The following is a 22,910-nucleotide window of genomic DNA, read 5'->3' as shown; positions in this document are numbered from 1 at the left end:
ACTGCCAGATCCTGCACAGCTTCCTGCATGGGTGGATGGAGCCTTGACTTCACACTCCCCTCACAATGCTATGGCCAGCAGAGCTGAGCAGGCAGGGATGAAGAAACAGAGGCAGATTCATGACTCCCTGAGGCTCCTGCTCCATAGCCGTGCTGCCCATCCTCAGGATGGATTGCAAGGTGACAATCCGATCCCTAATGGGGAGGGAAATGGGCTTTTTGAGGGATGGGTCATTGACTCTGAAATTTACTTCCCCAGTTGATGTGCCAAAGCTTGATTTATTTTTTTTACTTTCTTGCCATGCTGCATCACTTATTGCTTCAAAGAACGGTACCGAACTCGTAAGAGGGGGAGAATGACCTTTCTGTTCTGAGGGGGATTTGGGAGGGTTCATTTTTGGACATAAAAATTGGTCTTATTATCTATTTTTTTTACATACAAATTGCACATGGGCCCAGAACTCTGGATAGTTACGAACAAATAACTAAATACATACACAAAATAAACTCCTTGCATTTCTGGAGTTCCCTCAGAGTGAATTGTGGAAGCAGAGATAATTTGCCACATCTACTGAGGTGAATTAGAAGAGCGTCAGGCTTCTCTCTAGACTCCCTTGTTTTTAGTGAGAAGACATAATTATGTCATCTTATCGTTTTTAAAGGTCTTATATTATAATTCATTTCCTTTTTTTACTGCAGCGTAATTTGTAGGCGATACTTCTGCTATCATCACAAAGAGTCCTTCAGTTAGGGTGACCAGATGTCCCGATTTTATAGGGACAGTCCCGATATTTGGGGCTCTCTCTTTTATAGGCTCCTATTACCCCCCCATCCCGTTTCCCGATTTTTCACACTTGCTGTCTGGTCACCCTATCTTCAGTGATGATGTGCTCAGGCTTTAATCTCACACACTGATTGCCTTGCCTTCAGACGTTATTACAATCAATATAATTTGCATTAGGATGGTATAAAGCAACAGAGTGGGAACGAGGGAGGAACTGGATGATTCTAGGCATAGAAAGACTCCACCAAATCCTGAGACAGCATAAATGTGCCAAAATCTAATGAGGTGTAGCCATTTAGGCAAGTGTAAGTAAAGGCTTGTCTACACTTAACACACTACAGTGGCACAGCTGCAGTGCCAGGTTGTCCTGTTGGCTTAAGAAATCTGCCTCCTTGAAAGGCAGTAGCTAGGTGGATGGAAGAATTCCACTGTCGACCTAAAGCTGTCTACATGGAGTCTTAGGTCAGCTTATGTCACTCGGGGTGTGGATTTTAGCTGGGTCAACCTAATATTCTAGTGTTGACCAGGCTTAAGGCATTCACGTGGTGCAACATGTGTACACTGAGATACATGAGCACCCTGTGGTGGTGTAAAAGGATCCCGTGTGCTCTTCGGTGGGGGTGGAGAGATTAGGTCAGAAAAGGGACATGTCCTGTCAGAAAAGGCTGTGTGTCTAAGTCAAAAGGCAAGATCAGCTCATCCTGCAGTGATTTAAGGAGGGGAAAGGGAACTTAAGTTGATGATGTAAGTTGATGCATCTGAAGAAGTGAGGTTTTTACCCATGAAAGCTTATGCCCAAATAAATCTGTTAGTCTTTAAGGTGCCACCAGACTCCTTGTTGTTTTTGTAGATACAGACTAACATGGCTACCCCCTGATACTTGATGTAAGTTAGGGTAGCCCTCCCAAGATACACTTTGCACCAAAGCAACCAACAGAAGTGTCATGCTACACATCCAACCAGCCCCTCAAAATAGACTTCAGTAAAACAACAAGTACTGACAAGGCACCCAGAACACCATAATTACTGTGGGTCAAAGATGCCCTTTACTGAAATTTGCCATCTGGCACAGGGCATCCTTGGCCATACTATATCAAAAGCTGAAGCCAGGAGATAGCCAACTGCTAAAAGGAAGTGTTTTAAACCACTGCATAATATTTCATAGTCTATCAACCCAGCAGGTCACCAGAGAACACGATAAAAAAAGAAGGTTGATGATGCAAACAGACACAGCACAAGAAACTTCAACTTCCGCACATAACAAATGGCATCAGCAGGAGGTCAAACAAATCATAGGTTCCCAAGAGGATGCGCACCTAACACACACTGCATGCACCAGAGGCAACCAAAGCATTGCCAGTCAGTCTGTGCCACCATCATAGGTATGGCATAGCATGATATTTCAGAGATTTCTCTACCTTATTCCTGCCTGCCATCTTTGCAGATGCTCCCAACCTCTCATTAATGTCATTAGTGCTATAGATCCTGTAGCCTTTGTCAAGCTGCTAAGAGCAAACTGCCTCCTCTGTCAATTTTTCTAGCCAGCTAGAGTTAAACCACAAATTCACCTAGTGTAATTTGCCTTTGAATCACAGCAGGATCTCACTTTGACACTCCGGGATACTCACTTTAAATGCTGGAACAAATTTTCCAATGTAGATGCTTGCAGTTGTGCACTTAGAATTGTATGCATATAATTCATGCTCACAGATGTGATGTGTATGTACAAAGTGAGTATTTGTGCCTGAACATAGTCAGCTGGGCACCCAACTAACAAGTAAGCATGTAAATACCTGATGTAGATACACCCATTGGGCATTTACATTCATAGTTTAGACGTGTGCAATCACATGTGCCTAAATTTGAAAATCTGGCCTGCTGTACTTTAAATTTACTGTACATCACTTTTACACACAATTTTCAGGATTGCATTTTCCGCACTGAGACTATTATAGCTGTAAAAGGAACTGAGAAAATGCTCATTAAAACTGGGAATTGAAATAAGCAGGGGTCGTGTTGTATCATAATTTGGGGTCAGGAACTTAGAACTGATGTCTTCCTAAAATTCAGAAGTGCCAGATTCATATGTGAGGTAAACCCACTGAAATCAGTGGAGTTACACCAAGGATGAATTGGGCCCCAAAATGCATGGTATTCAGGAAGACCACTACCCTCTTCTAGCCAAGGGAGTTTTTTAAAATCTGACAAAAAAACTGGTGCATTCCAAGGTAAAGGGATTAAAATCATTAAACCTGGAACGCACTGCAACGGATTGTACCAAATTCATCCCCCCTGTTTATTGTTCAACTATTTTCCAGTTATGAAGTTTCAATCTTTGAGAGCATCATTCCTTGCAGAGTCAAAAAATTTCAAACCTAGGGAGCCTAAAGCAAAGCATCTAAAGCTATATTTAGGTACTTAAATAAATGGCCTCATTTTCATGTCCAATCTGCAGCTTCCACTGAAGGCAAAGGAGCTGAACACAATTCAGCACCTGTGAAAATCAGGTCAGACTTATTTAGATGCCTGAATATGGATTTAGGTTTCTAGCTTTGCGAACAAGTTTTGAAAAATTTGGCCTCTGTTTTTTAATTATCAAACGATACATATGTGCTATCACTTGTTAACTTCTAAATCAAAACAGGAACAATTTGCAGTACTGTATACCAAAGACAAATACTTCAAAGACATTGCTGTCTGTGAGTATTATGCTTCATCTTTGCCTAATGGTACTGAAAAACTAAAGCCAATTGACTAAGTTGAGGTAATCTCTGTAAAATCAAAAAATACAAATACATTAAAAAATAGCAAATATCTTACCATAAGCCCTGGTGGCCCCATTGGCCCACGTTCACCCTGTGAGAGAGACATTTATATTAGTGATGAAGAGAAACTCTAATGTCTTGTTGGCCTGGTTAGTAAGGGAGTGCAAGTCCACCAAGGGTTCCAAAAGAACTTGGTAACAGTATTAGCTTACCTTCTGCCCTTGTCTTCCTGTTAGTTCTCTTAGAGATCCATCTGCAGATATGATAAATCCGGGTTCTCCCTTTTCACCCTACAATTCACATAATCATTTTGTGATGTTTATACAACAGTTCTAAACAAAGCTTTACTTGCACCGACAGACAGCTACATTTTTGTTAGTTCAAAGTGGTGACAGGCTGGTTGGAGAGGTGGCAACTACAAAAATGTGACTAGGGTGGATTTCAGTGGTGGGGGGAGGTGAGAGTTGTTTCTTTTTTAACAATGGTACGATAAAACAAAAATATCCTGCTCCTAAAAGCCCTGAAAGAGAACCAAAATAATACAACAAGCCTTCCCTTATCTAGTGCCCCTATGTCATCAATAGCTCCCTGGCTGTCATCAAAGCAGAGGTCTTTTCTTCTAAACATTTGGAGCATGATGCTGTCCTATTACCTCTAGCCAATAAACTTTAGCCACTGAGAGCCAGGTTGTGAACCCCTTAGTTTCACTAGTGAGCTGCTACTCCAAGGAGGGATCCCATTGAATTCAATGGGACTAATCACATGAATAACTGCTCCGCAGTGGGAATAAGTGGTTCCCAGTGTGGCCCTAGTAGCTGCCATCACCCACCCTACTGCAGCCAAGGCATCCTGAACAACCTGGTCCCATAACCTCAAAGGGAAGAAATGTGGCCTCTGGCTTGACACCAACCACTGCCCCGCTCACCACAGTGACTGCTGAATACTCAGCTCAGTGCACTGCCATTCTACTGCTTCTTCCCTGAAGCTTTAGAAATGTTTGAGTCACTCATTCTTAGGCTCCCAAGAAGGCTGGCCTGGATGCGTCACTAACTCCATCTCCTGTTCAGTACTATGGACTCAGTGCCGTGAGGAAAGTATTCCAGGGACCTCTAAAGAGAGTATTTCCCCAAATATTTCTTCGATGGCCCACACTCCCAGGGGTCCTTCAGTTGTGCAGCCTGAGATCAGCAGCCTTAAAAACAGCTGCCATTCTTGGCTCAGGATCATTGGAAGATCATTGACCCTGTGGTCAAACACACGCCAGAAACTCAGCATGCCATCTTTCATTCACCGGCATGTAATTTCACAGTTAAGGAGTGCTAGTTTTGCTCCTGCTCTGGGAACCTATTTCAGACTTTAATTAAACAATATCTACACCATCACATTAACTGACAAGAAATCAATGAAATAGTTGTATAAGGTACTTAAGAATGCACAGGATCAGAAGAGTGGTCTTTTGCGTTCCTTTTTCCTCTTCTCATCCTCAAGGCTGCAGTAGCCCAGTTGTTCCTGACCACCTGCTTCCTGCCCCCATTCATCTCCCAACAATGCCACAATCCCAAACCCCACAGAACTAGAGTCCTCAAATCCTGCTCATTCTGTGGAGTGGGGTTCTGCTACAGGCAGGGTCCTCTGTACCCATGGAGGAGGGACAAAATTTGTCCTTCTATAATTTACATAGCCTTTTTGCTGCGATTCCTTTTTCCTTCCTACGCCGTTGGCATGGATGCTCAGTTTACAGAAAAAGGTCACCTCATACCCAAAATGTTTAATGTTTATGCAGAGTCATTCTGACAATTGTGCAAAATGAAATGTAGAGTTTCAGCACCAGAGTCTGTATATTAGTACCCAAGAGAATTTCAAGGTATTTTCTTTAATATTGCTGATTTCCACTGAAATCTCTTTTGCAACTCTAGTAGCAACTCATTAATATCCCTGTGGAGAGCAAAATGAAAACCATAAAAGCAACAGAATAATGCCACCAGATGTAAATTGTTTAACACATTTCTGAGCATATTCATCTCTCTAGTGCACATGGGATGCTACTCATTCCTTATTACCTGTTGTCCTTTTGGTCCTTGTAATCCAGTCAGTCCAATGACACCTTTTGGTCCCCTTGGGCCCTGAAAGAGTAAAAACAAAAGTCTGTTTGTCTCTTTTATGACTGGTTTGGATAAGAGCTTTTCAGATATCAGTTGAGCATAAGGAAGCACATTTTGATCAATTTAATTTCAGATAGTTGGAGATCTGAAACTTTGAATCACTACAGTTTTAATTGTCCCAGGAATTCCTTTCCCTTGTCTAAGGCCACTGCTATCTGCATCACTTAATTACAGAAACTATTCCCTACAGTTGTTCTGTGGAGAAAGGCTGGCTTGCATTTTGTGTTGCAGATTTCCCTTAAAAGTGCACTGAAAACCTTTTTTTTTAACCCTGCAAAAGCTGAATTCCAGTTTCTGTGTTTCTTCTGCATCAGTAAAGAACAAAACTAACAGCTAAAGCAGGATGAGAGTGACATTGAAGTCTTCACAATTATTCTAGTAACAATTAGGGATCTTATACAACTTGTTACATTAATTTTTAAAAGCTTCTCCATTCCTTGTCTCCGTTTCTATGCAGCCCACAAAACCCTGACCTACCTTTTGCCTAGATTATTCTTTCTATGGACTATGGAGCCTGGGATCCTGAACCCAAACCTACACTCTGAAATCATCAATGGCTTTTGAAACTTTTGAAAAATTCTTATATCTGAATCCATAAACTAAATAAAATTGGTAGGGAGTTACAATTTGATCACAGTAGACAGTCAGCATGACACTAAGGTTCTAGGACTTTGTTATTACATCATTTTGGAGAAGTCCTATAGAATTTAATAAGAAATAATTTTGCAGAGTTCTTTGTATCACCCTATAGAATTTAAACAGTGTATTGTGTCCCTGCTATAGAATGTTATAGGATGGGCCAAAAAACCTATAGAAAGGATATAATTCTCTAGTAAATGCTATAGCTTTGAAGGTAATTTCTTTAATACCCTACTGATTTCATCCCTTAATAAATTCTGTAGCGCTTTTCTATAGGGAGTAAACACTTATCAGACCTGGTTACAGATCTAAAATATGGAACTAAATTGAATTAAGTCAAATGTTAGGTATAAATATGATACAATTTATGTACCAAAATGGATGATGCATCTTTTAACTTCCATTGAACAAGTGTTTATTTCTACAGTAATCTGTAACATTCTGTCTAGTTTTACTCAGACTTACATTCTCCCATTTGACATTTATGAACTTTGAGAATTTGTCAGGCTTTGTATCAATTTTGTATGATTCCAAATGCTGAAACATTAATGAGCTCATTTCCATACTTAAAACTGACTTAAAACCTTAGAACATAATGCTTACAGGAAAGCCTGGTAGACCGGGCCTGCCGTCTGGCCCCTGTAAAACGCAAAAAACACACAAGTACATATTATAGACTTGTAAAACGGATTATGCAGTTTCTACGTATCTACTAGTTTGTGAACATTAACTATTTTTGAACTGTATTCACATGCAAAATACTTCATTAAGGTGGTGTTAAGGTTGCAGACACGCAGCACTACACTGTGCTCTCTCCAGAGCATTAGAGATTAATTCTCAAATGTTGGAAAACCCAGGAAATGCAGAGAGTTTAGGTGACATTTCCCTCACAGCACAGCCACATAATATCTTAACTCTGCCCCCTCCGTCCTAAGGACATCACGGTACTTTACTCCTTCTTCAGCCTCTGCCAGCCAGCAGCAAACAGCTCATGGATCAGTGGTGTGGCACAGAGAACAGAGAGGGCCCATTGCACTATGAATAGGAGACCTGATTTGGATTTGCGCTCGGCACAGAGGAAATGACAGATTTGTTGAGGGAAGTAAGGTACTGTTACCATCCCAGTTCCTCTTGCCATCCCCAGGGAGTCAAATTTAAAGCTGGATGGCTGTGCTGTGTGTGAAGAGTCATCTGTATTGTCTTTTTAGTCATGGTGAGCTTGGCAGTCTACTACTCCCCCTGTTGGCTTTCCTTCCTTTTTAGGGAAAGGTCTAAGGCCTGGCTGTCCACTACAGGTAGCCACAGAGATTCTTGGGTGGGAAGCCCAAGGTTCTCCTTCTCTCTGCAACCCTGACAGCGATGCAGTATGGCCCACCAGATCCCCAGCATGCCTCCTCCAGACCTATAATTGAAATATAACATGATATGCGTTATATATACTACCTAGAATGCATTTTTGCTGCACAATATGGAAGATGCAAGTTACACAGCAGTTAGAATCTACTGTTGTGAGAAATGCTGGACTGCACAAAGAGCTGCTGCCAAAATTACAGGGGCCACTGGCCGGGGCGAGTGGAAAAAGGCTCGGAGAACACAAATGACAGGTTGCAGAGAAGGGGCTAACAAAGTCTGAAACAGAACTTTCCAGAATCTCAGAAAGGATTCAGCCTTAATCTGCTCCAAGGGTGGACAGAAGTTTGCCCCTTGGTTCAGTTAAATAAAACCATCTGTGTTCAAAACAAGAGTTAAACATTTACTTTGGTAACAGGAGCTATCAACATACACAATGAAAATAATAAAAGATACAGTTTGTTCATGTCAGATACATTGTTCTAACGTGATACTCTGAGCATCTGGCATTTCTTGCCCCATTTAGGGAGGTTTAGCCTCCAAGCCTCTTATACTCACCGCCCATAAGATTTATAAAGGTGAGCCACTCAAATCCATAAGGCACATGGGCCCAATTCTACCCTCATATGCATCCATACAGCTCCCACAAAGTCAATAGAAATTGAATGTGCTGTCTTGACTTCTCCTCTAAACCAGTTTTTTTTAAATTAAAAAGCAAAAAACAAAACAAGCACAAAAAACCCCCACCCCCACCCCAGCACAGCCTTCTTCCTCAAATGTGGCTTTTGGGACAACTAGTAAGCGTTTCTTAAGTGATTTCCAGTCATTATTCACATGATGCTTAGTTATCAAGGGGGGGCGAAACCTGCAGGGAATAGCAATGAGCAAATCCAAAAATGTAACCTTAAATCAAGTCTGCTTTGTTTTGTATAAAAGCAGTGGTGCAAAGAAGCCTGAGAACACTGGTGAATCTAACCGTTGGAGCTTGGAAGCATCCAGAATTTCAGATGTTTAACTGAACTCTCCTAAACTCCTGGCTGAAAAAAACAAGCCCCAAATCTTGTATCAATAGTTGTCTCATAAGATTTCCATCTCTTTCAGTCACAGCTAGAAATGCTATGAGAACAGCCTCATTTGCAGTAGTTCAGGATTTCTGGTTCTAGCCTCAGGCAGAAAGGAACAAAATCTTATCAGAACATTTCAGGACCCTAAAAACAAACTAACAAGCAAACAAAATATCTGGTCCTAGAAATAGATGCAAACCCAAAAAGATGGGCTTTTATTTTTTTCTGCACCAGTTCTCCTCTTCCAGTTAGGTAGACATCTGTCGTTCAGGGTCAGAGTTTGGCCCATCTCTAATTCCTTTCTTTATAATACATTTTACACAAATGTAGGGAAGTTAATTTACCAACACAGGATCCAATTCTGTTCTCAGAACATGTCTCTCTACATGTCCCACAGAAGTCAGTTAGAAGTGTGTGTGTCTAAAGAACAGGGAAGTGGGCTTTGCAAAGTACTTAAAGAGAGGCAATGAAGTATGAAACAAATCCTTGCATTTAATAAAGCAGAATATACTCACTGGAGGCCCAAGCAGTCCTTTAATTCCAGTAAAATTAGAAATTCCATCCGTATCATTGAGTAGTAGCTAAAAAATAAGGACAAAGAACAGGGTATCTCAAATATTAAATTGGTTCTCTGGGCTAGACACATTTCTAGAAATGCACAGACAACTTACAACATCCTATTATAACTATGGAGATAGAGAATGTAGACCAGGCTATTGGGAACATTCTTTGCTTTTTCCTTTTGTGTCGTGCATTTGGAATACCGCTACTTCGCGTTTTTATTACACCTTATATGTAATGATCTCAGAGTGCTTTACAAATATTGAAGAACTGAGTATCATTATGTCCCCGTGAGGTCGGAATCCCCACGTTACAGATGAGGAAACAGACACAGAAGGGTTGTGACTTGAGATCATTTTTTCTCTATAGGATGAAGATTAAAATAAGTGCTTTAGACCCCATGCTTCAGTGCTGAGTCGGTGTTGGAGTCTGAGGCTATGGCTACCCTTGCATATGTAGAATGCCAGGAATTAAACCAGCCCTCGGAGACAGCAGCAGGGAAAGCACTGCTGCGTGTTCATGCTGTCAGCTGCAAGCGCAGTGGGGTGGCCACATTAGCAGCTCTTGCAATGCCACAGAGAGCAGTGCAGTGTGGTAGCTATCCCAGTGTGCAAGTGGCTGCAGCGTGCTTTTCAAATGGGGGTGTGGAGTGTGACAGGGAGTGTGTTGTGTGTATGTGGGGGGAGAGACAGGAGTGTAGCTGGGGGAGAGCAGGGGGAGCGGCCGCTCCCCCACTGAGCACATTCTCCAAAAGTGGCGCCTTGGGCGTCCACTCCGTGGGTGCCCCGGTCCCCGCCCCGCCCAGCTCACCTCCGCTCCGCCTCCTCCCCTGAGCGCGCCGCCACATTCTGCTTCTCCCCCGGCTCCAGCGCTTGGGCCGCAAAACAGCTGATTTGCAAGGGAAGCCTGGGGGGGGGGGAGGAGGAGGAACGCGGCGCGCTGGGGAAGAGGCGGGGCCAGGGCGGGGATTTGGGGAGGGGTCCAATAGGGACAGGGAGGGGGTGGAGTTGGGGCGGGGCAGGGGGCGGGGATTTGGGAAGGGGTCCAATAGGGGCAGGGAGGGGGTGGAGTTGGGTCGGGGCCTGGTGAGGGGTGCTCGGGGAGGACAGCTGTGGCTGGAGGCGGGGAGCGACCAGGGATGCCCAGGGGCCAGGCAGGCAGGGGAGGCGTGGAGGAAGGACGTGAGGACCCCCTGGCTCCCAGCTCACCCGCCCGCCGACCAGACGCAGCCCCGGCCGGCTGTGCAGGCAGGGCTCGGAGGCGTGCTGGGGGGCGGGCAGCCTGAGGCGGGAGAGCTGAGGCTGGGGCCCTGCAGGTAGCCCAGAGCCTCAGAGCAACTGGAGCCTTAACCCCGAGCGCCTCGGTCCTGCCTCTGCCCGCCGCCGCCCAGCCCCTGAGCTCTCCCTTTCCCGCCCCCCAGCCCCTGCTTCAGGGCCAGCGGCCACTGCCCCTGAGCCCCCGCTGCTGAGCCTCCCTGTCCACCGCATCCATCCATCCCCCGCCCTCTGTCCCCCAACAGACCTGGCCCCCAGGTGCCGAGCCCTCCTGCTCCCTGCAGCAAGACCTGTCCCCTCCCCTGGCTCTGTCTGTCTGTCTGTCTCTTTCCCCCGCTCATCTTGCTGCTTATTGTCAGGATCTTAACGGGAAGCAATTACATTGCTATGGAGAGAGGTGTCTGCAAGGGACCCATCACTTGTGGCTTGAGTGCTAGCCAGTAAAGTCAGACGCCAGAAAGGTCTGTCCTTGGGAGGAGTGATGCAGACCCCCCCACCCCTCCGGCCCTCCTTGGAAAACCCCTCTCCACAATCTTCCCGATGGACTCACTTCTTCCTCAAACTCCCTCCTCCAGCATCTCTGCCCCCTGGAGCCCTCTCCCCCATAAACCTTCCAAAATCTCCTCCCTCTTCCTAATCCTGTAACCTCACCTCTGTAATCTCCTCTCTCCCAAAAGACCCCCCAACACCCACCCAGAATATCCCACCTCCAGGACATTCCCCTTCTCTGGAATCTTCTGATCCTTGCCTCACGCAGAAATTACCCAGGGATTACCCTCCCAAGAGTCAACCCTGGAACCCTCCCCCTCCCCAATATCTCTTCTAAAACCCTGGACCCCTCCTCTCTGCAGCAGTCCTTCTTTGGAGACCCCCCACCCAACGCTTTCAGCACAGTGCCCTACCAGAACAGGACTGCCACTCTCCCATACCCTCTTCCCCTACCAGACGCCCACTCCAGATCTCTCCTGATGCCACTGGGATCTCCCTCTCTCTCATATCCTCACTGGACTCCCCTTGCCCCAAACTTCAGATCTTCAGAATCTATTTGTCATCCTCTACATCAAACTTGGGCAACAATTGTTATCCTTCTAAAGTAGTGAACTGAACTGTTTGCGTGTCTGGGGGTGTTTATGCATGGCAGGGTGTGTGGGTGACAGATGTACTGTGTGTCAGTGTGTGTGTTTGGGGGAGCGCATCAGTGTCCACGCTCTGTGTGTCAAAGCGTATGTGCTTCTGAGTGTGTATTTGGATGTGTTGCTGTGTGCATTTGGGGATGTCTGTGGAAATGTTTACGTTTCTAAGCAGGACAAAAAAACGCCGAAGAAAGAGCGCATTCCAATACAGGTACCTCCAAATAATTTTTGAGCGGTGTCATTTTCTTCTGGACAAGCTTCGCAGCCTCCTTGCAAGTGCGGAGCTAGTGCTCCGGGCTTCTCCTTCATTCATTTATAACCCAACCTGCCTGGTGATGTCATCAGCGTAGGCAGGTCCAATCCAGCCCCCTGTTTAGCAGGAATCTCGACTTGTTCTCACTTCTCAGGAACAAATGACACATCAGTGGGACTTGCTTTTTTTGTGCAGGAAAGCCCCTGGTACCGGGCAGTAGCTTCCATCACATAATCAAATGTGGTAGAAATGTCCTCTGTATACTTGTAACACTTACCACTACAGCATTAGTCAGTCTTGTAACACATGAATCCCTTGCAAGAGCCAAGAGGCCGACATTTTTAAAAACATTTTGTCTTCGCCCTTTTGTCGGTGCTTTTTTTTAAATCGGTTGACATGTATACTCACTCACCCAGGCATCCACACAAGCACGCGTACTCATAAGAATTGTTTCCTGCAGTGTAAACAAATGCTGAACCCTTTGGATAATTTCAAATAGTTCAGTCTGTTTGATTACTTCTTAGTGTGCAGATTGTTTTCGCTTCTCCTCTACTTTTGAATAAAGTGGCACCTTTTCAACAAATCATTTAACACTTTGCTGACCAAATTCGACGGGCGTCAAATTCATAGAGCTGTGAAATTGACCTGGCTGCCCTGTGGACAGTTTTTTAAATAATTCACATTTTAAAAACAATTGTATATTGTTCATATTTATTTTATTTGTTTCTGATAAGGGATGGATAAGCGCACTAAGAAGAAGAAACTATCCGGGTGGGACAGAAGGAAGATGAAGGAAGATGCAAATCAAGTAAAAGAATCGTCAAATTATGTGAAGTTGGAGGCCTACTTTTCATTTGATACGCCCACGACGTCTTTTGCACCAGAGGTGGAACATTCTGAAGACTTGCTACCTACCTTCAGCCCAGGAGCTGGAGACGATGCCCCGGCCGTTGCGGCTTCACCAGAGGTAAAACCCTCTGAAGACTTGCTAGTACCTAACTTCAACCTAGGAGCTGGTTACAGCATCCGGGCTGCTGCGGCTGCACAGGTAGTGGAAGTGGAGTCCTCAGAAGACCTGATTACTTCAGCAGACTATCATGCAGAGGACAAGAATGACACAGTAAGACTCCGTGCTATCGTTGACACACATAGGGAATACCCAACAGATCCACACTTGTTTTGTGACACACCTGTAACACCTGATCTAGTACGTGCTCTGCTTGAGTTAGGCCCTTGTCAGCCAGGACGTAAAGATAATTTTGACAATTTTCCAAAAGATAAAGCTGGACATCATTTCAGTGCAACTTGGTACAAACAAAAACAAGTGAAAAGTGTTCGTACAATCGACCGGCACTGGCTGGTTTACTCACCAAGAGCAAACACTATGATTTGTTTTGCTTGTTGGCTTTTTGCAAATCGGTCGGATGGTTGGAGTGATCCAAAAACTGGTTGCAAGAAATTTGCTAAAGCTAAAGGTATGCACAAAATTGAAAAACATGAAAAAAGTGAAAGTCACAAAAAAGCAGAGAAAGAACTTTTCCTTACCAAATTCCATTTGTTCAACAATAGAACAGTCTTGGCTGGTCTTCTAACGGTGGAAAGGAAAGAGATAGAAAAAAATAGGATGATTTTACGACGTATTATAGATGCAGTTCTCTTTTTGGGAATTCAGGGATTGGCATTCCGCGGTCATCGCGAGTATCGAGGTTTAGGTTCCCCAAGTACAAATGAAGGCAATTTTTTGGACCTTATTAAACTGTTGGCTAAAAATGATACATTACTGGAACAACATTTATTACTGCGTGATCGAAATGCAACATAACTCAGTCCTGACATACAGTCCTTATCAGCCGAGCTTCTATCAAAGATACTAGCTGAAATCAAAGTAGCTAAGTACTTTGCCGTAATTGTTGACTCTACTATTGATATCAGCAGAACTGATCAATTTTCTTTATCCTTACGATATGTAACAGTAAATGGTGTTGCAGTGGAACGATTTATACAATTCAGCGAATTACCTGGAGCAAGTACTGAAGATTTTTTCAACATTCTTCTTTCAGCAATCAAAAATTTGGGGCTGTCAATAACTATGTGTTACGGTCAGTCTTACAATGGAGCAAGCACCATGTCGGGTGAAATATCAGGTCTCCAAACTAGGATACGGGAAATTGCTCCAAATGCACTCTTTACGCACTGCTGTGCACATAATTTTAATTTAATTCTGATGGATGCATTAAGCTCCAATATTCAAACTCGGTTGTTTTTTGGAACTCTAGAAAGTCTGTATACTTTTTTCTGGCAGTTTACCTCATCTTTCAATACTAAAAGAAGAACAATGCAATCTTATTGACTCTTTCACATTAACTCTAAAGAAACTTTGTGATACCAGATGGGCGTCTAGAAAGTCAGTAGTGCAGGCAGTCTTGCAAAATTTACCAGCACTAGTAATTGTCCTGCAAAGAATTGTGGATGGTGAGATAAAAAAACTGTACTCCTAAACAGCTCACTGAGGCAAAGGGTATTCTGGCAACACTCAATACTTACGAATTCTTAGTTCTTCTTATATTCTGGAGCAAAGTGCTAGAGAAGGCTTTCCATTTATCCACATATTTACAGAAAAGTAGTCTAGATCTGGTAACAGCTTCTCATTTGATTCAGATTTTTGAAAATGATATGAAAAACATTCAAAGTGAATTTGAATCTGAATTCAAACAGATTGAGAATGAAGCAACCGAGTTGGCTCGAAAATGTGATATTACTACGGAATATAAGCAGCACAGAATACGTAAGAGAAAAAGATTCCATGAGGAAATTGCAGAGGATGAAGAAGGAATATTTGATGCCCGCGAGAAATTCATAGTTGAATCCTACTTAGAGTCCTTAGATTCTGTTATAAATAGCACAAGTAAAAGATTTGAGCATTTTAAAAATGTGGCTGCTAAATTTAGTGGTTTAGATCCAATGCATTTTGACAACGCGGATAATGTGAACAAATTAGAATTTTTGGCAGACATGTACTCAGATGTGATTGACAGTCAAACTGAAATTGTGGAAGAGTTTCTTTCATTTAAAGACATGTACAAAGAGACAATGAGCACTAGTGGTAGGGTAAAGTCAAGTGTCGACAAGAAACTCACCATCCACAGTGTACTGAAATTCATTATTGCCAATGATATGTGTTCCATTTATCCTAACCTTTCGAGATTGTACCACATTTTTCTGACCTCGCCAATAAGTAGCGCAGTTGCGGAACAATCCTTTAACTGACTCAAACTTATAAAGTCCTACCTGCGCTCTACAATGGGTGAAGATAGATTGTCTGGATTAGCTTTGCTCTCCATTGAAAGACAATTGGCTACTGAAGTGGATTATAATAAAGTAATAGATAACTTTGCTAGAATGAAGCTTAGACGAAATCGGTTGTTGTAGTTGCTTCATAGATCATATTGTTTTGATCTTATCTTTGAAATGTAAAATAAGTAAATAACACGTTTTTATTATGTTTTGATTTTATATACAATATAAATAGATGTCATACTGTTAAACTGTTTTTATATTTTAAATGCAAAATAACACACGTACTTGTAAAACAATATCATTCTTGTGTTTTTATTTTAAGTGCAAAATATATATGTATAACGAATTTAAAAGTATGTAATTAGTAATTTGATATGTCGGGTGGCGCCTTTTTTTATGTGTTCGCTCCCCCTGATGTTAGAACCTGGCTACGCCACTGGGGAGCGACCATGTGTTTTGGGGGGCAGAGAGTGTGTCAGCATGCTGTCTTGTAAGTTCAGACAGGGGGAAGGGGGAAACCTGTGACATCAGCCCCCACCCCCCGCCTCTCTCTCTCACACACACACACAAAACACTGCCTCTGCAGCAGCAGCATTCCACAGTAATGTTTTGCTTTGTGTCCCGGAGCAGAAAGCGTGGCGGCTGTCAGAAACGGAGCTTTGAAAGGGAATATCCACATGCCTACCACCAAGTTCAAAACAATGCCAGAGTGGCCACTTGACTTCAAGGGATTATGGGATGTTTCTGGAGGCCAGTCACAGCGCAGTAATGCAACAAGTCATCCATACTGACATCCCAGTGCTTCAGCCAGGGCACAGCAAGCTCTATGCTTCTTATGGAGGTGGATTACCAGGGGAGCTCCAGCCGTGGAGTCCGCGTGCCTTGCCAGTGTGGACACCTGAGGAGTTAGGGCGCCTGGGGCTGATTTAATGCACTCTAACTTGCAAGTGTAGCCAAGCCCTGACTGTGCACAACTCATTGCAGGATTCAGGCTCTAATGACATTTTGTTCCTATTTCATTTTGGTTTTGGACAGCTTCTTTACGGATTGAAATTATTTTTCCCATATTGTATATAATGCAGTCATACATTACAGTACAGCATGATGGTGACAGCTTGGTTTTGTAAACTATCCATATATGCCTTTTACATAGAAGAAACCCTATTATTCATCCTTATTTAGTTTTTCCCGATTGCTTCATTTCTTTCCCTTTCTTCCTGATAGTCCCACTTGCTTTAAAAAACATATCCCTCCTTTGATCTCAGATGTCTTCACACAGACTTTAACTTGTCCAATTTGTCTTCTGATTTGTATATCATTCTTTCATCTAAGCAAGCAACGCTATCCACTCCAGACTCAGATTGCGTATGTTGTAAAACACATCCTGTGTAATACCAGCACTTGAACTCCAAACCACCAACCTTTGCTATACCAGCTACAGACACAGTGTTTTGAAAATTGCTGTTTGCAAGAGGGCCTGTCAGAAAAGGAATAGCAGAAGAAAAATGTCCTTCGACCTTCACATCAGGGAACATTTATAGCCACTGAGCACTAATACATACAATGAATTGGGCACACTCCAGATTCGCTTCCCTCCAGGTGTGATGCAGCCTCCTAAAGGATGTTGTTCTTTGATGGATGCTGCTCCCTGCCTCCTTTTAATTCACACACCACAATATGTGCAAAGATGGGTGCCAATAATTAGGAGCTGAAATTTGTTTTTATGCACCTGGAAACCTATTTGAGGTCCATGTGTCAGCACTCTGCCCCTGAAGAGAGCAGCATCAGACCCCTGTGCAGCTTGCTGTAGCCTGGCTCCCAGTGTAGCAGAATCACATTGGTTCCACTGTATTCCAGGCTCTGTGTCCCCCCAGACGGCACAAGATGTGTGCTAATTACTTCAATTACAGTAATAAAAGCATTCTGCTGTTGCACTTGTTCTGCCATAACTTCAGTTGGTGGCAGAATTCCAGGAGCCTGAGGTTACACAATCCTTTTGAATTACTCAGTATTTAACCATTCACTTTGGGTCTGATCTAGAGACTATTGAGGTCAATGGAAAAACTCCCATTGATTTCAACCTGCTTTCGACCAGACAATTTGTGTATAGTGTAAACGATCTGTAGCCTCAATTAGACACTATATGTGTGTCAGGCAAGCACACATGTTTTAAGCATACTATAGCTATATGAAAATACAGAGTACAGAGATGCCTATCATATAGCAGGTTCCTGGTCTCTCCATCCCACACCAAGTGTAGTCATTTGCCCTATTTTTTTGGTTGGTTTGTTTGTTTGTTTTGCAAGCAACTTTCCCAGTGATAATGCAGCAATGAGACCGCTTGTCATTTCATGTCAGCCTTGTGAGATCATATCCTGAGTGCTGCCTAAAACATGAGACTTTCTTTTTTTACTAATATGTTGAAGAAACAACAATATTCGTTAGCTTTACTGGTTAATGGATTCTTAGATTTTAAGTACATTATGTGTGGAGCTTCAAGTTGCTCATCCCATGGGACATTAAAATGCTAGAGGCAGAATTGCTAAAAGAACATAATGCAAAAATCACTTACATTTACTTTAGTTCCTTCCTCATTAGTTTTTTGGACATTAAATATGATGGATCAATGACAGAAAAAGACAGTTTGCTGTTCACTTTCCCCCCTATTGGTTTCTACTGAACTTTACGGGGAGGAGGAGGGGATTTCAGTAAAACATCAATTATAGTTTTACACTGAAAAGACAAATGGTGTAAATGTTCTACCAAAGGACAAGTATGACTTACTGGCCCTTCAAAATGACCAAAATATAAAAGTTCACAGAGCAGAATAGCCTAAATGATTTACTTCTCACATTTTAGCATTTCATATCAGCAAATTACAACAAACTGGGAGAAAAAAAAAACCATTTGTATTGGGCTTTGGAGTCACAATGTGTGAATGTTGGGAGGAATTCAGAAGAAAGGAATGTCTGAATAACTGAGACTCTCTTTGGGAGATGATTATTCATTTCTGTTGCAGTAGCTCACCTGGGCTCCAATCACAACAATTTGAGGCCCCATTGTGCTGGGCACTACACAAACACACACAGGTCCTTCTCTGAACTGATTACAACCTAAGGCCCCATTGCTGCAACCGATAGACTGCAGTGACTGAACTGAATGGCGCTTGTGTATTATCAATTTCAAGACCAGAGCCCAATTTCCTTCAGCTATTGTCTACCCAGTAATATCTATCTACTACACAAGTAATAAAGTTTAAAATATAGAAAAATAATACTATTGTGATGTTGCTCTAGCACCATGGTTTAAATTGCCAAACTGACTGACAGAAAGTGGCATGGTGCTGGCATGTCTGCCTGCATTTAGGTCTGCTGTGTGTCCAGTGCTACTGATGCTTCAAGATGTTTTCCTGTGAGGTTGAAATAGCAAAATGCACAGGGGCGCTAGAACTCTCTAGCTAAGAAAACCTCTATAGAGCAAAGTTAATGTATAAATATACATTATATATGTATATATACAAATATATATACATCTTGTATAAATACACCTGCTATTCTCAGATCAAGCCCCACCTGGTCTCTTGCCAACATCAACTTATAGAATCAACCTCTTCCAAACTCACTGTGCCTTCAATGCCTCAAAAAACAAAACAAAACAAAAAAAAACCAACCCTCCCCAGCCAACTAACAGCGGATAGGTTGAGAGCTAAATGGGGATAGTCAGCATTTACTTTGTCTATTTATAATACTAGTTTGTTGCAAATGCATAAATAGTTGAATGCATTTATTTGTAACCCGCTCCCTCACCTTGTATGTCATTTGTTTTCCTAGACTACAAAGTCTTTGGGGCAGAAGCTAGGTTTTTGTATATATGTATCTGAACAGCACTTAGCATAATGTAGCCCCAATTGACAGTGGGGTCCCTCGACACTACTGTACTGTATAGTTAAGGTTTTTGATACAGGAGTCCTGGACAATAGAGAGGACACACAATACATTTCCTCGGCAGTAATTAATCACCGTATTAACGTGTGGAGTGTGGCAATTGTGAAGTGTGTGGAGAAGCTGCTTGGCCTCCAGCATGCTAACATCGTCGTCATCTGTGTCAGCTTCAGGGATGCTCGGCACGTCACTCACATAAGAGCCTTCCACCCAACGAGCTCATAATCCTTTACAAACATTAACAAACTGAGCCTCAAAATATCCATCTCACGTGGACATGGTTATCAAACGAAGGCAAGAGATGTTAAACGTCTTGCCTAAGAAGGTCACCCAGAAGCACTGCGGCAGAGCTAGGAAGAGACCTTAGACCTCCTGAGTCTCAGTCCAGGGCCTATACCATCAGATCATCCTTTTACCTGAAGGCTATTAAAAAAGCTGTCAAAAATTAAAGCAGAAACTGGATGAAACACAGAGTATTAATTCCTTCATTCACCCAGGGTTTTTGAGCCACTTTCAAGATAACATGTTCATTCTCGTACTGCAAAGAAGCCACCCAAACTCCTTTGGGGCTGTGGTCACCATCATTAGGGACCTACTTTCCACCACAATTGTTATCACTGTCAGAAACCTCACTGCTTTAGTCAATATAAAATGTAAAGTCTGAGTTAGATTTCTGACTTTGTTATTGCCTAGCTCCTATCATGCAGATTTCTCACCTCTGATTACAAGCCTTGGCAGACTGCAGTTAACCACCTGACTTCTCTCAAACAAACAAAATCCTTCAGAGGGTGGAATTACATGGCTCTCCTGCATGAACAAGTTTCCTGTAGCCATTCACAGCTTCTCCAATTCCCAATGTCATACCAAATTGACTACACAGGCTTTTGTATTCAGTTTGCAATTTGGTTCATCCAAACTTCTAGGCTCCTTTTTTTTCTACTAGTATTATCTATAACCTAGAAGCCTGAAATACACTAAGCAAACCCCACTGAAAATGTGTGTGTTGTGAAAAGATGTGCGTCTCTCTGTACCACCTTTCACCAGCATGCTCTTTGACACTTGCTGATACTATTCCGCAAAAGTGCTATTTCTCTGGTTTGTATGGTACACCTAGTAGAAAGCATGGTGGAGTCTAGGCACTACTGCAGTTTGATTCCAGGCATTGCTGGAGTCACAGGGTCTGCCTACACTGCAGTTAAGACATCTGCGGCTGGCCTGTGCCAGCTGACTCAGACTTGTGGGGCTCAGGCTAAGGGTCTGTTTATGTGGTGTAGACACTAAGGCTCTGGCGGGAGCCCAGGCTCCAGGACCCTGTGAGGTGTGAGGGTCCCAGAGCTCGGGCAGCAGCCCAAGCCCTAACAGCAACATCAAAATTAAACACACCCTTAGCCTGATTCCCACGAGCCCAAGTCAGCTGGCATGGGCCAGCCATCGGTGTCTAAATACAGTGTAGACATACCTACAGAGGCCCCATTACTTTATACTTCCTCTATTCTGTATTCCCTAGTTAATCTTTCTTCATTTTTCATGGCTTCTGCAGAGTCACCTGCACATGCTAAGAGAAGCAAACATTCACTCATTTTACTGCCCCTTTTCATCTTTTTGTCATGGCAGGGTCATGAGTGGCCAGACGTAGTAGTCGGAGCCAGAGTCCACAGTCACAAGACAGAAGTGGAGTCAGCTGGGTCAGGATAGTGGGAAGTGAAAAGAAGGAGACAAACTAGAGATCAGAACCACGAGTTGGGAACCAGAGTCAGGCCGGGTCAGAATACCAGAGGCTCAGAGGCAGGAGCCAAACTGGAGATCAGGAGCCACAAGTAAGATGCCAGGAGGCAGGCCGCAGGAGGCATACAGTACAAAGCAGGGTGAAATTCAGTTATTCAGATGGCTTCCTGTTCCAGCTGCTGGCTTAAGTAGGGCCAGTGGGCCAGTCAGCCGCTCTGGCACTCTGCCAATCAGACATTGGGGCAGAGCCTAACAGTGGAGCTGGGCTTCCTGGGTCCCAGGTAATCCATTGTCAGCAGGCTGCGAGGTGAAGGGCTGGAGTGTGGCTGTTCCCGTAATCCTACAGGCTGGATTTGAGACACCTGGGTCATGACCAAAATTATGATTGGACAAATGTGTGTATGTGGAGGGGGATTAGGTGTAGATATTTATTGCAGACTTTTCCCTTTCAGGACTGTATCTATGAACCGAACATCAACACCAGCACCAGTTGTTCTTCACTGCCATGTAACTCCAGATACATTTTAAGGACAGTAAAGTTCTTAACACTTTACAAAGACACTTACCTGTGGTACTGCTATGATTGGCCCTGGTGGTCCTGGTGGCCCTGGTGGTCCAACAATACTGGCACCATCCTGTCCTGGTTCACCCTATTTCAATAGTAGTATAGATGGAAAGGCCCTTTATTAAACATCAAATTCCCAGTAGAAATTCAATTAGAAAGAAATTGATATGATCTTACCTTGGATCCTGTGTCACCCTTGTCCCCTTTTTGACCCTGCATGCAATTTAATAAAGGATTGTTAACAATTTACAAGGGAAAGTTGTGACAATACTTTCCCTCCCACCATCAGAGAACAATGTTCATGAAGGGCTTGATCCAAAGCCCAATGAAGTTGATGGAAAGACTTTGGATTGCAATGGGTTTGGATCAGGCCCTAAGTGTATATTGGTTTTGAATGTTTTTAGTCATTTCTACTGCCTTTGACAGTGTACAAGTATGATAGAGGGCTGAAAGAACAGAGAGGAAGGAAACAGAGATAGTATTTTTCACATACAGCACTGCATTTTTTTCCTAAGGGAATCCAAGCATGAGATTTATTGAAGGGTTCACAGGTGCGTCTCATGCTGATCTATTATGCATTTTTATGACCATAAAAAATTATATTTTAGCAGAAAGCTGATGTATTAAAACCTTACTTTTTGTTAGAGTTTATACTGCTTTTTCTATTGGTAGTAAAAACATAATACTTTGCAGTTATATTGTACTTGATTTCTATACCTCAGAGTTATTTACAAAGGTGGGTAGCATTTTATAGACAAGGGAGCCAAACCTACAGTTGGTGAAAATCAGCATGGATTTACACCAGCTGGTGTTCCAGCCCAGATAATGTGAGAGACAAAGAGGTTTAAGTGATGTGCCCCAGGTTAAAGAGCGAACTAGTGTCAGAATCAGGTTTACAACCCAGATTTCCTGTTTCCCAGCCCTTCTTCAATCAACAAGATTACGTATGCCCCTCACACAAATATGTAAATATTTCACTGAATAATAAATTCTATTGAGCTGGTGTGACATTGCTAACAAACTAACATAAGCCAGGAAATTTAAAGTTAATTTACTCAGTTGTTCCTATATTTAACATAGAATGACGCCAGTTCATTACACTTTGTACCATGAGCGCTGCAACTCTCAACAGTGAACACAAAAAAACCCCCAGGAGTACCTGTGGCACCTTAGAGACTAACAAATTTATTTGAGCATAAGCTTTCGTGGGCTACAGCCTACTTCTTCGGATGCATAGAATGGAACATAATATTGAGGAGATATATATACACATACAGAGACAGGTGGGAGTTGTCTTACCAACTCTAAGAGAGAAAAAAACTTTTGAAGTGATAATCAAGATAGCCCAGTACAGACAGTTTGATAAGAAGCAAGTGTGAGAATACTTACATGGGGAGA

The 22,910-nt window shown here is 43.0% G+C and overlaps 1 protein-coding gene across 3 annotated transcripts in view; it reads right to left on the bottom strand.

Annotated features, from left to right (window-relative positions):
- COL15A1 (collagen type XV alpha 1 chain) overlaps window positions 1-22,640 on the bottom strand; it is a 69,466-nt gene extending 46,826 nt beyond the window's left edge. For 2 of the 3 annotated variants that reach the window (XM_026656367.2, XM_026656368.2), the window contains exons 1-7: window positions 21,690-22,640; window positions 21,514-21,597; window positions 9,279-9,344; window positions 6,953-6,988; window positions 5,609-5,671; window positions 3,761-3,838; window positions 3,604-3,639 (exon numbers count right to left, since the gene is read on the bottom strand). In XM_026656367.2, coding sequence (XP_026512152.1) covers window positions 3,604-3,639; window positions 3,761-3,838; window positions 5,609-5,671; window positions 6,953-6,988; window positions 9,279-9,344; window positions 21,514-21,597; window positions 21,690-21,731 — 405 coding nt within the window. In that variant the 5' untranslated portion in view covers window positions 21,732-22,640. The remainder of the gene's footprint in view (window positions 1-3,603; window positions 3,640-3,760; window positions 3,839-5,608; window positions 5,672-6,952; window positions 6,989-9,278; window positions 9,345-21,513; window positions 21,598-21,689) is intronic. The other variant, XM_026656366.2, reaches the window with a different exon arrangement.
- Between the last annotated feature and the right edge of the window lie 270 nt (window positions 22,641-22,910).

The sequence above is a fragment of the Terrapene carolina genome, unplaced genomic scaffold (genome assembly GCF_002925995.2).
Source record: "Terrapene carolina triunguis isolate 2854851 unplaced genomic scaffold, T_m_triunguis-2.0 Scaffold229, whole genome shotgun sequence".
Taxonomy (NCBI): domain Eukaryota; kingdom Metazoa; phylum Chordata; order Testudines; family Emydidae; genus Terrapene; species Terrapene triunguis.
This window is presented reverse-complemented; position numbering and strand designations above follow the sequence as displayed.